The sequence below is a fragment of the Quercus robur genome, chromosome 2, assembly GCF_932294415.1.
Source record: "Quercus robur chromosome 2, dhQueRobu3.1, whole genome shotgun sequence".
Taxonomy (NCBI): Eukaryota; Viridiplantae; Streptophyta; class Magnoliopsida; order Fagales; family Fagaceae; genus Quercus; species Quercus robur.
This window is the reverse complement of record NC_065535.1, coordinates 65909884-65922520: the sequence shown is the minus strand read 5'-3', so window position 1 is coordinate 65922520 and position 12637 is coordinate 65909884. Positions and strand designations below refer to the sequence as shown.

The 12637-nt window shown below is 31.6% G+C and overlaps 1 protein-coding gene across 4 annotated transcripts; it reads left to right on the top strand.

Moving 5' to 3' along the window:
- Positions 1–559: 559 nt before the first annotated feature.
- LOC126714546 (probable inactive shikimate kinase like 1, chloroplastic) lies at positions 560–3893 on the top strand. 4 transcript variants are annotated; one of them, XM_050414736.1, is made up of 10 exons: positions 560–928; positions 1820–1860; positions 2093–2144; positions 2249–2321; positions 2410–2497; positions 2817–2899; positions 3011–3137; positions 3258–3336; positions 3424–3488; positions 3617–3893. In XM_050414736.1, the coding sequence occupies exons 1-10, from the start codon at positions 694–696 to the stop codon at positions 3683–3685; spliced, it is 912 nt and encodes a 303-aa protein (XP_050270693.1). In that variant the 5' UTR covers positions 560–693; the 3' UTR covers positions 3686–3893. The 4 variants fall into 4 exon arrangements, with proteins under 4 accessions (XP_050270693.1, XP_050270695.1, XP_050270692.1 ...); XM_050414735.1 differs by having other exon boundaries at positions 562–928; positions 2090–2144; XM_050414739.1 differs by having other exon boundaries at positions 563–928; positions 2079–2144.
- Positions 3894–12637: the final 8744 nt, after the last annotated feature.

Sequence of the window (12637 nt, the reverse complement as noted above, 5' to 3'; positions counted from 1 at the left end):
TTCTAATGTTCTTGTAGCCTATAGGTGTGTTGATTATTTGGGCTTGTTTTGATTATCCATCCATGCATATGCTAATTAGATAATTAGTTTATAATCGAATTTTATTTGATAATTAGTTTAAATTTTACATAAGCTATAAAATCAGGTATAAATCGGTCATTCTTATATATCAATTTGTATTGTAACTTTGTTGCCTTTCTATAGTGAAATTCAATTTTTTCCGTTCATGTGATGAGCTTGCTCATCTTTTAGCCCTATGAGTATTTGTTTCTCCAACTTGGAAACTCCAACCTATCTCTTCACTCTCTTAGAGGGTTTTTTGTAAGGAAGTTGATGGATCGATTCCCCATTTATTGTTTTGGCCTTTTTTAGGGCTAGGCCTCCCCTTCTTTCTTAACAATATCATCCTACCTGAATAAATAAATAACTAAAATTTGCAATATCCCTTTCTTCTTTTTTATTTGACTAAAATATTGGTTATGCTAATGCTGATGCTCCAGAAGGGGAAGTTACAACGGTTTATACAGTTAAGAACTTTAACTTAATTGTTTGACTACACAGTAGTACACACAGTCACACAGTCAATTGTAAGTGGCCGGGTACTAAACCGAGAGAAACGAACTTGAAGTTGCAAACACTGTGAGGCGTGAGGAAACCGATAAACTAAACAAAAACAACTATCTATAACCCTTCATGTCCGTGTCCATGTCCATGGAGCTAATAACCTCATGCAACTGCAATACCCTCCAATTCCAACGTCCCTTTCATGCTGTGGCTTCGAGTTTCAGCCTCTCCCAGACCCACTTCCCACACTCCTTATCCACTCGTAATTACCACACCCTCCGCTTCCACCCACCTCTTCCAACCTCTCCTTCCCACACTCAATCTCTCTCCACCACATGCTCTGTGGCCAATGATAGCACTCTCAGTGAGTCCTTTTCAAAAACCCAAGTTTCTTTTTCTTTTTTGGGTTGGAATGTTTATTTAATTAATGTTTTGTTGAATTGAGGATTTTTTTTTTGTGTGTTTGTTAATTGTTGGATAGAGTTATAGATAGAAGCAAGATTGAAGTTTGTATTTTTGTTGTATTATGCTCTTTTTTTGGTTTCTCAACCTTGTGTTCTCAGTAACAAAACAGATTTTAACTGTTGAAGCATTTTAAGTTCATTGAAATTTTTCATCCAATTCTTATGGGACGTTTTAAAGACTGAATTATTTTATGAATTTACCTAAAATGAATTGGGGTTCTCAGAGATTTCCTTAGTTTTGTTTTAATAGGTAATGAACTCTTTATGTGATTATAATTGTTGGATATTTGTAACGTTCTGAAATGCATGTCAGTTGTTTGATGTTGGTTTCCAAGTTGGTGAGCCATGGATTTTGTTGGTCTAATGTGTGCCAACTTCCTCATTAAGTTACTATAATTGCATAATTCAAATATGAGTACTCATTTCCATATTCACATGATTCAATTATGCTCCATGTAAAGTGAGTAGAGGAGGGGAAGATTAACTTTTCTGTGTGATAGAGTGAAAATAAATTAGATTGGGTGGTGAAGTTTTAATTAGCTTGATTAGATTTACAATTTTTAAGGGTTTTGAAGTAGTTAAATTACTAAAATTAAAAATTCAATTATGAGTACTCATTTCCATAATCACATGATCCAATTATGCTCCCTGCAAAGTGAATTGAGTGGTGAAGTTTCAATCAGCTTAAATTGATTTACAATATTTGAGGGTTTTTAAGTAGCAAACTTCTATGTTCTAACTTCATTATTTGTGTCGCCCCTCCCTTTTATTCATTTTTGTCCCCTTTAAAGATCCAGAGACGAAGGAGCTTGAACCTTCTCTTGCATTGAAGGTGAGATGTCATTTCCTTGTGCCTCAATCGTCTATGCATTTTGTTCTCTCTGAAAAAATGAGTTATTCTAAGAAAGAAAATGCTTCTTTAGTGAGGGAAGCCAAAACTGGGAATTTTGTTTCCCTTTCATATATAGTTTTTATGATGACCATGGCTTGAGAAGATATGCTACTCCTGTTGATTTCTTGTGGTTTGAAGTTCTCATTTTAACTGTTCAGTTTTGATCCAGAAGAAAGCTATGGATATAGCCCCTGACCTGAAAGGAACTTCCATATTTCTTGTGGGTAAGAATCACTTGATGCTTAGTGATGCTTCTGAACTTATAGATCTCATGTTGATTATGGTTGTGTACTTATGTGTCTGGTGTGATGATTGGTTTGGTGTTAAGGGATGAAAAGCTCCATAAAGACCAGTTTGGGGAAACTTCTAGCAGGTGTATTACGATATTATTACTTTGACAGGTATCCATGTGCTGTAACTATGAAAATTCAGGAGAAGATCAAGTAATCCCTATGGCTAAATTTTTGTTTTGGGTTCTTCTACATCCAGTGATGGTTTGGTTGAGGAAGCTGCTGGAGGTGAATCAGCTGCCAAATCTTTAAAGGAGAGTGATGAAAAGGCATTTTGTGAGTCTGAGGTGATTGCTTGAAATTTGAAACTTATAGTTGCTTTCTGTTGCTTTTGTATTAAAGCTCTATTGCAGATTAAGACTGGTTACATCAGTTGTGTTCGAAGACTATTCAACTTAGAAGGCAGTTCACTTAAAGAATGAACCTCAATGATCAATCTCCAATTACTAAAGGCTGGCTGAGGCCAGAACAGTATCAGTGATAGCATTTTTGCCATATTTAATATTCAAACTGCGTTGGTTAATCCTCCTAATAAGTCAGCTTATACTTGAACCGGAAGTAGTGAAGCATTTGGATATCCTAAGAAATTTTGGCATGTTGCTGCAGACTGAAGTATTGAAGCAGTTATCATCCATGGGTCGACTAGTGATTTGTGCTGGAGATGGTGCAGTTCAGAGTTCTACTAATCTGTAGGAATACTGCTCCCACTTATTTCTTAATTCACAGCCTATAGTCCTCTGCATAAGTAATCTATCATTATTAATTTCCTGCTTATTTCAATTTACTTTCATCATATATAGGGCATTTCTGAGACATGGAATCTCGATATGTGTTGATGTACCCCTAGACATGGTAGCCAGGGAGGTGATTAAAGACCAGTCTCAACTTTCTGATTCAGAAATATATACTTCTGAAGCTTATTCCGAGGTTTTAACTTACTCTCTTATTTTCAATAGTAGAACCTGCCTAGTCTTTCTCAAACTTTCACTAAATTTTAGTAATCTTGAGCCCTTTTAAATATTAACAGCTCTAATAAATGATAACCAGGTTTTGACTCAGTTAATTGCACTTCATGAAGAAATGAGAGGTGGATATGGTACAGCTGATGCAACTGTTTCACTACAAAGTATATCCCCACAATTTCTTGTTCTCACTTCATCATGTAGTCAACTGTATTTTCTTGGTGGTTCTAACAGCTATCGATTCTTTGCAGAGGCTGCTACTCAATTAGGTTATGATGATATGGACGCAGTTACCATCGAAGACATGACTTTAGAGGTGAAAAAATATAGTTACAGTGAGAAAATGCTTTGGTTTTTGATCTAGATAATAAGACTAAGTCACTAAGCATGACTTTCTTTTCTTTTTCTTTTTTAATTTCCCCCTTTTATTTACTAATATTTCAGGTTCTCAAGGAGATTGAAAAACTGACAAGAGTTAAGAAGTTGATGGAAGAAGCAGCAAGACCCTTTTAACTAGCTACATCTGTGCTTTCATCACTTGTACCGAATTCCGACACTTTACTCACCATAATTTTTGGGACATGATCCATACTCAAGAGCTTTTCTGCTTGCCTTGGTAGGCATTTTAATTTCACTTTCGCTTTCTAGTTGTTTTGACTGAAAACTTGGAATAAAATTTAATAGCAGCAATCTGTATAAAAACACTTAACATTTTTCATTATTTACGTATTCTAATATGTTAATATCCTCTGCAGCAATCCATAATTCTTCCAGAGGTATTTCTGTGGTTGTAAAGGCTTTCAGGCATTACATGTCCAATCAGACTATTTTTTTAATATAAAAAATAATAAAAAAAACAAAAAAAACCACTGTGATTTCCCTAGTTCCACCAGCATCTATGAGTACGTCTCTAGTGACACCATTCATCTAGCATAATAAATTATTCTGGTCTGCAATTAAATTTTATCTTAAATCTGGGGTGGCAAAATGAAAGTGGGGTTTTAGAAAATACATAGAAAGTCCTCCCCCAAACAATGGGCTTGGTTGTTCCACGCCTGAGGTATCTTCAATTGTATCATTATTCATGACTATTGACTATTGAGTTCATGACACATGTAGTGCAACCCCAATGCTGGGTTATGATAATGTATAGTGGCAACTGGGGTCCCATATAGCAAGGCTTGGAGTGGCGATGCCCCCAAAATTTTAAAAAATTATTTTAAATTATGTATAAGTATTAAAAATTTTAAATATTTAACTACAAAATAAATAGAAGTTGGGCACCTTTCCAAATGTTTGAGTTAGTCCGATGATGCTCTTAAAAGCCAATAGAATTTGTGAATTGGTCTAGTAGTTATAGAGACAAGATAATTTTTTTTTCTTTAATTCGTTTTTTGTACATGTTTAATATCAAATTAAACATCTTTTGTATACTCATTGAAATTTAAAAGATGATAAGTTTGCCTAAAAATTATCTTGCGAAAATAAATATGTGAAAGTTGTTAATTTTATATACAATATATTTATAAATTATGACCTACTCTAGTATCAAAATATTAATGTTTATATTTGTGTATATGCGTTTACGCATGTGTAATAGTTTATCTTAACTCGAGACTAATATATTAATAACAAAATTTGGCCTCTAAACAAAAAATTCTGGCTCTGCACCTGGGTCTCAACTCTCAACCCTTAATTACCTTTTTTTTTTTTTTTTTTTTTCGCTTTTAGAAATATGGTCCAAGTCAAATCATTTAAATAAAAAGGCCTACTTGGATGTTTCTAATGTATAACTAATAAGTCACTAATCTCCAATTTGACGAGTTAAACCAAGAGATGTAGTTGTTTTTGTCCTTATAGGTCAAGTGACCATATATGTAATGTATGAGCATTGATTGAGCAGTGAGTCAGGTCGGTGAGATTTGTATATTCTGATATACAAATGTAGATGTCAATGTCTCGATGATATATATATCAAAAATGATACAAGAGGGTGGTTTATCAGCCTGAGGCTGAGATTATATACTGGTTGGTTGGCACACCACGTGACAAATGCTGGCTAGATCTCTTTGTTTTCTACGTCCTATCATGTGATCTTTCGTCTACTGTATCACGTGCCCCCTTTGGAAGAAATTGTTAGAGAGCATCCTCCAATATGGTCTAATCAAAACCTTAGGCTTAGAAACAAGGCGGGTTAGGAATTTTTGTTTGGGGAACCAAGTTACCACACTAATATATTTATCAAGATAATCTCTACATACATACATATATATATATATACACACACACACGTTTTTTTATTATATATATATATATACATATATACACACTTTTTTATTTAATAAGTTATATATATACACACACCTAGCAAAAAAAAAAAAAAAAATAGAGTTTAGTATTTTCAATCAAAATTATGTTTGATGGTGATCTTTTATAAAATAAAATTCATTTTTTCCATTTTCATAGTGAAATTCTTAGAAAATTTCATTTTAAATACAAATTATCAAATTTTATACTAAAGTAAGTAAAAAATCTTTCAATTGAATTAATGAAATTTTCGAAAATATGAATGATTCAAAATTTGGAGGAATAAATTAGTCTCCAAACATATTTGAAACTATTTTGCTCTAACCTATTATGTGGCAACTAAAGACACATTTCATGTATAGTTTTAATGACAAGATTTTTTTAATGAGTCAATGACTTGTTAATCGCCACATAACGGGTTAAAAAAGATAAATTCAAACATGTTTAATGTCAAACTTTATAAAATATTTAACAGATATAAGAGCACATTTTACAATAAAAAATAAAATTGCAAAAAATAAAGTTATATTTTTATTACTATTAGACCAATTATTTTTTTTAAGAGCATCATTGGGTAATTCAAATATTTGGGGGGGGGGGGGGAATCTTATTTTTATAGACTAAATTTTGAAAACATTAAAATAATTATATATATTTATTTATTTATTTTTTTTTTTTTTTTTTAAATTTTCAAAATTTTGGAGAGGCCATGGCCCTCCCACCCTTCAACACAACTCCACCCCTACTTAGAAACCTACTTTCAAATACATTCCATATCTAACTCAATAAATAGGCGTGGAATAAAACCCCCAATGGATGGGTTAAGCTTAACACGGATGGGTCTTCGATTGGCAATCTTGGGAGGGTAGGCAGAGGTGGGCTCATTCAAGATCAAAATGGCATTTGGATTACAGGTTTTAGTCAGAACATAGGGATAGCTACCAGTATGGAGACTAAGTTGTGGGCTCCCAAGGATAGGTTATGTGTTTGTAGAGAATTAAACCTTTCAGCTGATGAAATTGAGATTGATGCTAAAGTTGTTCTTGGGTGGATTTCAAATTCTTATAACTATAACTTACACCATGCGACTCTAATTTTGGATTGCAGGACCATCATCAGCCAGATTCCTCAGGTGAGGATGAACCATTATTTCCATAAAGCAAATAAGTGTGTGAATGCTCTTACAAGGAAAGACTCGGAGCTGGATCAAGACCTTATTACTTTTGATAGTTCACTTGTGCACACTCTTTATGTTGTATTATTATGATATTTTCGGTGTGTACTATGAGAGGCTTTGCTCTCAAACCTCTGTTGACCTCATTTAGTTTCTAATATTATCCATTATTTACCATTCTCTCTCTCTCTCTCTCTCTCTCTCTCTCTCTCTCTCTATATATATATATATATATATATATATATTAGTTTCTCTTTTTATTTCTCTCCCTTCTCCGCACATCGCAACCCTAGGTAACACAATGATCTAAATATCATTTTGGACCTATTTCGGTTTGGCTATTGAAACAAAATACTTTTGTACCAGTCTATTTTGGCATACCATTTTGAAATATATATTACAAAATTTATATACCGAAGTCTGTATCATACAATATTATACTATATTAAATTGTTAATTCAATGCATAAATCACAATAAAAAAGAGCTCCACCAGTATGTCCTGCGATCATCTCGTTGTGAATGGATACATGCAAATTTTATTCTTTTTGGTTGGTAATAGAGTAGAATTAGATACGTAGTTCCCTAATTTATTTGGTGTTCATTTTGTACAATTTATATACATACACCTAAAAAGAGGTGTAATTTTAAAGAGTTTATATTATATATATATATAAAAAAAAAAAGTTTGAACTGTTATCCACAACCAGCTCTGAAACACATCCCTAGGAAAAATATACATAAAAAGTAAAAAAGAAAAGAAAAAGAAGAAAAATATTTTTAAGCAATCGTTCTTTTTGCAGTAAAATTAGTATGAATATATATGTTGGATATGCAATATTTATTGAATTCCTTTTTTAATATCTCAATAATTAGGGGTGAAGAATTTGAACTTTGAATGACTTATTTTTATACACCAAGGAGAAGCTACTTGAGGGATAAAGTTTAGTTACAAAATTAGTTGTAGTTTTTGACTACAATCTTACTCAATATCTTTTTATTGGAGATAAATTTTGACAAATTCACCATTGGATTACATTTTTTTCTTATATCCTCCATACTTGCAAAATTCTTAGAAAATTAAAGATTAATAGCTATTTTATTTATATACTGTTTAAATTACAAGTTTTTGTAATTTAAAATTATATATAAAATACAAACTTATAGATCATATAATAAATAATATCCGATTGATACAAAATTTAACATGTGTATTAAAAGCGTAAAGAACATGCAATTCAACAGCTAGATTTTCAAAATATGTAAAAATATTTATTTTATTGCTACAACCAAATTTGTAGCTAAACTTTGTTCCTAGTTGAGATACTTTTATTTTTTATTTTTTTTACAAGATAGAATTTCTACTCTAACCTAATTTAAGTGTATATGTATGTGAAACTCTCTTTTGGAAACTTAAACCCCGGCCCTTGCCTCCCACACCCAACAAGCATTTATGTTTGTGGAGTGACTACCGCACGAAGAACGCATGATGATCTAGTTGAGATACTTGGATGCACTAATGAATTCTAGTTAACTTAATAAAAACTTGAAATTGACTCACATCTTTTTCTTTTTTTATAAATCTCATTATTGTATTGATTCAAGAGTATTCATTATAAATCAGGCTATTCCAAAAAAGAAAAAAAAAAAAAAAAACTCACTAGATAAAAAAGATTTACATTTTACATGTTGAATATGCAGTGGCAAACTTTATCTCAATTTGATTTACCAAAAAAAACTTTTATCTCAATTTGTATTAAATTATTAGTTAAGATACTCAAATGGGATAATGGAGACAGAGAAACTAGGCTGAGGCCCACAATAAAGACAGGATGGCCTAGAAAGAGGCCAAAGTGTTAAAGATAATCACGGCAATAGACCACAGCTTTTTTCATTCTCTTCTGGAAACTATAATAAATAAACAAATCCAAATCTTCCGTTAACTTCTAAAATAAGTTGGACTTTGCTCACTTTCCTGGTCCCACCCCCATTCGCTTGTCCTTAGTTATTACGTGCCTAAACATACACTTGGCAACGTGGCGCAATTGTGCAATACCTATTGCAACTTGTCACCCTTTCAAAGCTCCAAAATTCTTACTGTTCGTGCATTATTTTTTGTGGCTAGTGTTATTTTGATTCCCTTTCCAAAAGGGAAAGAACAGTAAATATAATAGAATTACTGTTACTAGTACAGAGTACAGACTGTACAGTACTAGTGCTGGTACACCAACCAAAATTTTGAAGAAAATTTACTAGCTAGACCCAGTAATTATTAACAATGAGGATTTTCTTTTCCTTTTTTTTTCTTTTTTCTTTTGTTGGTTGGTTTGGGCAACAAAATTCCTTCCCCCATTTGCTTATTGAAAATTTGAATGATGAGGGCTTTTGTGTTAATGGGATTTCACTATTCAATTTTAGGTTGATTTTGTTGTCAATTTGAAGTGGTAAAATGCCACCTATATATTGAGAGAGTGAGATTGATGAGTTTGAGTCGGTCATGATGGCTTTTAAGTTTGATAATTTCTTTTCTGGTCCTGGCTTTATATGACCTCACTTACAGCTACTTGATTCCTTGGCTTGCATTTGAAGCAAAAAATTTTAATGCAGTGTTCTTTTTTTAATATACAGAGGGGGGTCAATATGTAAACGGTTATTACTCAAATTCACATTCTTAGGAATTTGTTTTTTCTTTTTCTTTTTTCTCTTTTTCTTTTGATAATTCAACAGTCAAAAGATTTGAACGGTTGAAGTCTTCATAAAAAATAAAAAAATGTAAGTCGAGTTATAAAAATTTGTTTGATTTTTAAATTATATATAATAGATCAAGAATCTTATAACTCAACTAGTTAATATTTCATGATGTTTTTAATAGAAACATTCAATCCTCTCTCATACTATCAAAATATTTGTTTTAAAAAAAATTACATACAATGGAATTTGTAGTGGTGGAACAAAAAACAACCAATCCCCACCCACGAAAATACCCAAAAAAAGAGCATAACAGAGGAGAAAACACAAAGGCATAATTTTTTTTGAGGTTTTATTTGGAATATTTTTTATTTATTTATAAATAATATGACGTTAATTTGAAACTGTAATATATGAATGGAGATGCACAATTGAGGAAGGTACATTTGTTATCATAATTCAAAAGGACACGTTGGAATTTATCTAATAAAAACAGCTAGTACATGAGTACACCAAGGAAAGTCTATTTATTTATTTATTTTTTTTTTTGAATTTTTTTTAACCAGTCTATTTGTTTGTTGAAGTTCAAGTAATTGAAAATGCTTTGTCGTGTACTACAAATGGTAATTGTATATTATATAATGTGCATTGAAGTCGTGTGAAAAAAAAAAACAAAAAACAAAAAACAAAGCAAATCACAAAACCCCTTAGACTAGGACCACAACAGCTTGCAAGAAGACTAGACAAGTAGTAAAGTAGAACAATTCCACAACCGTAATTACTTCAATTGTAATATGAAATGTAAATCATAAATGTTATTTTCATAACAAAACTTATAATGTTACAAGTGTGCACAGTGGGATTGAAGGGTTTTTACAATTCAACTAGAGCTTTTCAGGTTGTGAAATTCTCAATCTAAGCCAACTATCTCATTTGTAAAAACCAATCCAACTCAACTCACTTAGATTGAGTTGGGTGTAAGTAGGTTATACACATACACGTTTCATGCCTTATATAAAAACTAGCATATAACCCATATAAACGCATAAATATATTTAAAATTAAACACAATTTTTATTATAAAATATAAGCAATTAGTCAAAAAAAAATTTTAAATAGCATTTAACACATGAATACATTTAAAATTAAACACAATTTTTATCATTAAAATATAAATAATTAGTCAATTTGATTTTAAAAGTAAATGTAATTAGTCACATTTAAAATTCTTATCTAAATTTAATAATACTACTTTGATAATTTTTTTCTCTAATTTTTAAGAAGATAGAACGTGTGGTGATTTTTATTGAGTATATGTGATTGGGTTTTTTTTTTTTTTTTTTTTTTTTTTCAATTTTATAGTTCATTAATGTTAGATTCTTAGTATTTTGTACTCATTAACTCACTTGGCACAAAAATTAAAAACTTAAATGGACAAATGGGAAAAACTTAAGTGGATTTTAATTTCAAATTTTAATTGAACTTTCTCTGAGTTTTGCTTATTAATATATATATATATATATATATATATATATTATGGGGCCCAAGAAATTGAGGCCCTGGCCCATTTTTGCATTGGGGCCTAAGGCCCGAGCCGAGGAGGGGTATAGCCGAGGATGTGTAATAAAAGTCCAAGTAGTCTAGAGACATAGCCGAGGATAATTCTGTCCTCGGCATATCCGAGTTCCCCCTGAAAGAAAGGGCAAGAACGATATAGGAACCGTTTTGGGAAAAACCTAAAATATCTATGTCAATAGAGAAGGGGACGCTGAATAGTATAATGACCAAGGACAAAGGGAAAGCTGCCATTACTGCCATTGAATACTCTGCACCTGACAGAGCCATGCTCTTCAACTTTTACAACCACCCCCAACCACTTTGGGTATGGGCTGATGGGACAAGTATCAGTCCTGGAAAGTCGATCCTACACGTAGACGTAAGATAAGGAATACAGACTAATATAAAAGGAGAAACAAGCAATCCGGAAAGGGGGCTGAGAAAAAAGGCCAAGAACCAGAGCCTCCTAGACCGCCTCAAGGAGAAAGACTCCTCGAGCGAACACGGTTTAATTCTGTATAAACACCTCGACTAACCACCGTCCAGTGACCAAGGCCTAGCCTTTCAAACCCACGCTCTACAAATGATATTGTTTGGGCCTTTTTACGTGCGAACCCAGTATTATTTTGGGTTGTTACAAATTGAGTCCTTACATATATATATATATATAGACTAGTTTTATATTTTATTATTTAGCTAAATTTTTAATAAAAATTATTACAATTCACATAATGTGCATAAATTACTTACCGGATTTTCAAATTCATCAAAACTAATTCTTCAAATACCAAAATAAATCAAACTAAAAAAATAAAAATAAAATAAAGATAATAAAATAAACTTATGGTATATATGGTGGGTTGTGTTGAGTTATATGGTAGAAACACTACTAATCCAAAACCAACCCAACTGGAGATTTAAAGTAAAATTCTTACCCAATTCAATCAACTAATCCACAAAAATCAACTTGAGGTGTAAAGTTGAGCATGGTTTTGTTAAGTTGGTGAGTTGAATGTACACTTTTAATAAATGTTATACTATTAGCAAAACTAGTAATATTATCAGTTATCATCATAATCTATCATATCAAATTAGTATTTCACTCTTCGAGATCAAAGTAAGTTCAATCATATCACACACAAAAAAGTTTTGTAATGACAATGGAAGACTTATTACATCTAAGATGTACATGAAAAAATTGGTTTAATAATAAAAAATACGATTATTAAAATCATGGTTCTAAAAGTAGGATCAAATCAGTTAGTTGAATCAATTAACAAATAGTCCATTAGATTTTAGAATAGGCAGTCATGGTCAAACTAACTAGTTTGTTAAAAAATTTTCACATTTTTAACCATCATACATGGGTTTTTTTTTTTCCTAGAATTTTTCACTTAAAGTGGTTGTCATAAGACCTCATGTCAATGATTTGTCATTGTTCATTGGATGCTCATAAGACATTGATCTCATTCCATAGTCTTGAACAATCTTAATTCATTGCCGATAGCCTAAAGCTCAATCCATCCATTGTTCGATTAGATCTCTGACAGCCTTTAGTGATTAGTGTAGTTACTCCTAAAAATATTTCTTTTAATGGCATTAATATATTGGAATTTTTGAGATATTATACAAATTTATTTAAATATTTGAAATGCTAATAAATTATCAACCTAACCTATAATAATTTTTTTTAAATATCAAATTTATCTCTAATCAAGATAGAATTGGACATTTTTAGAT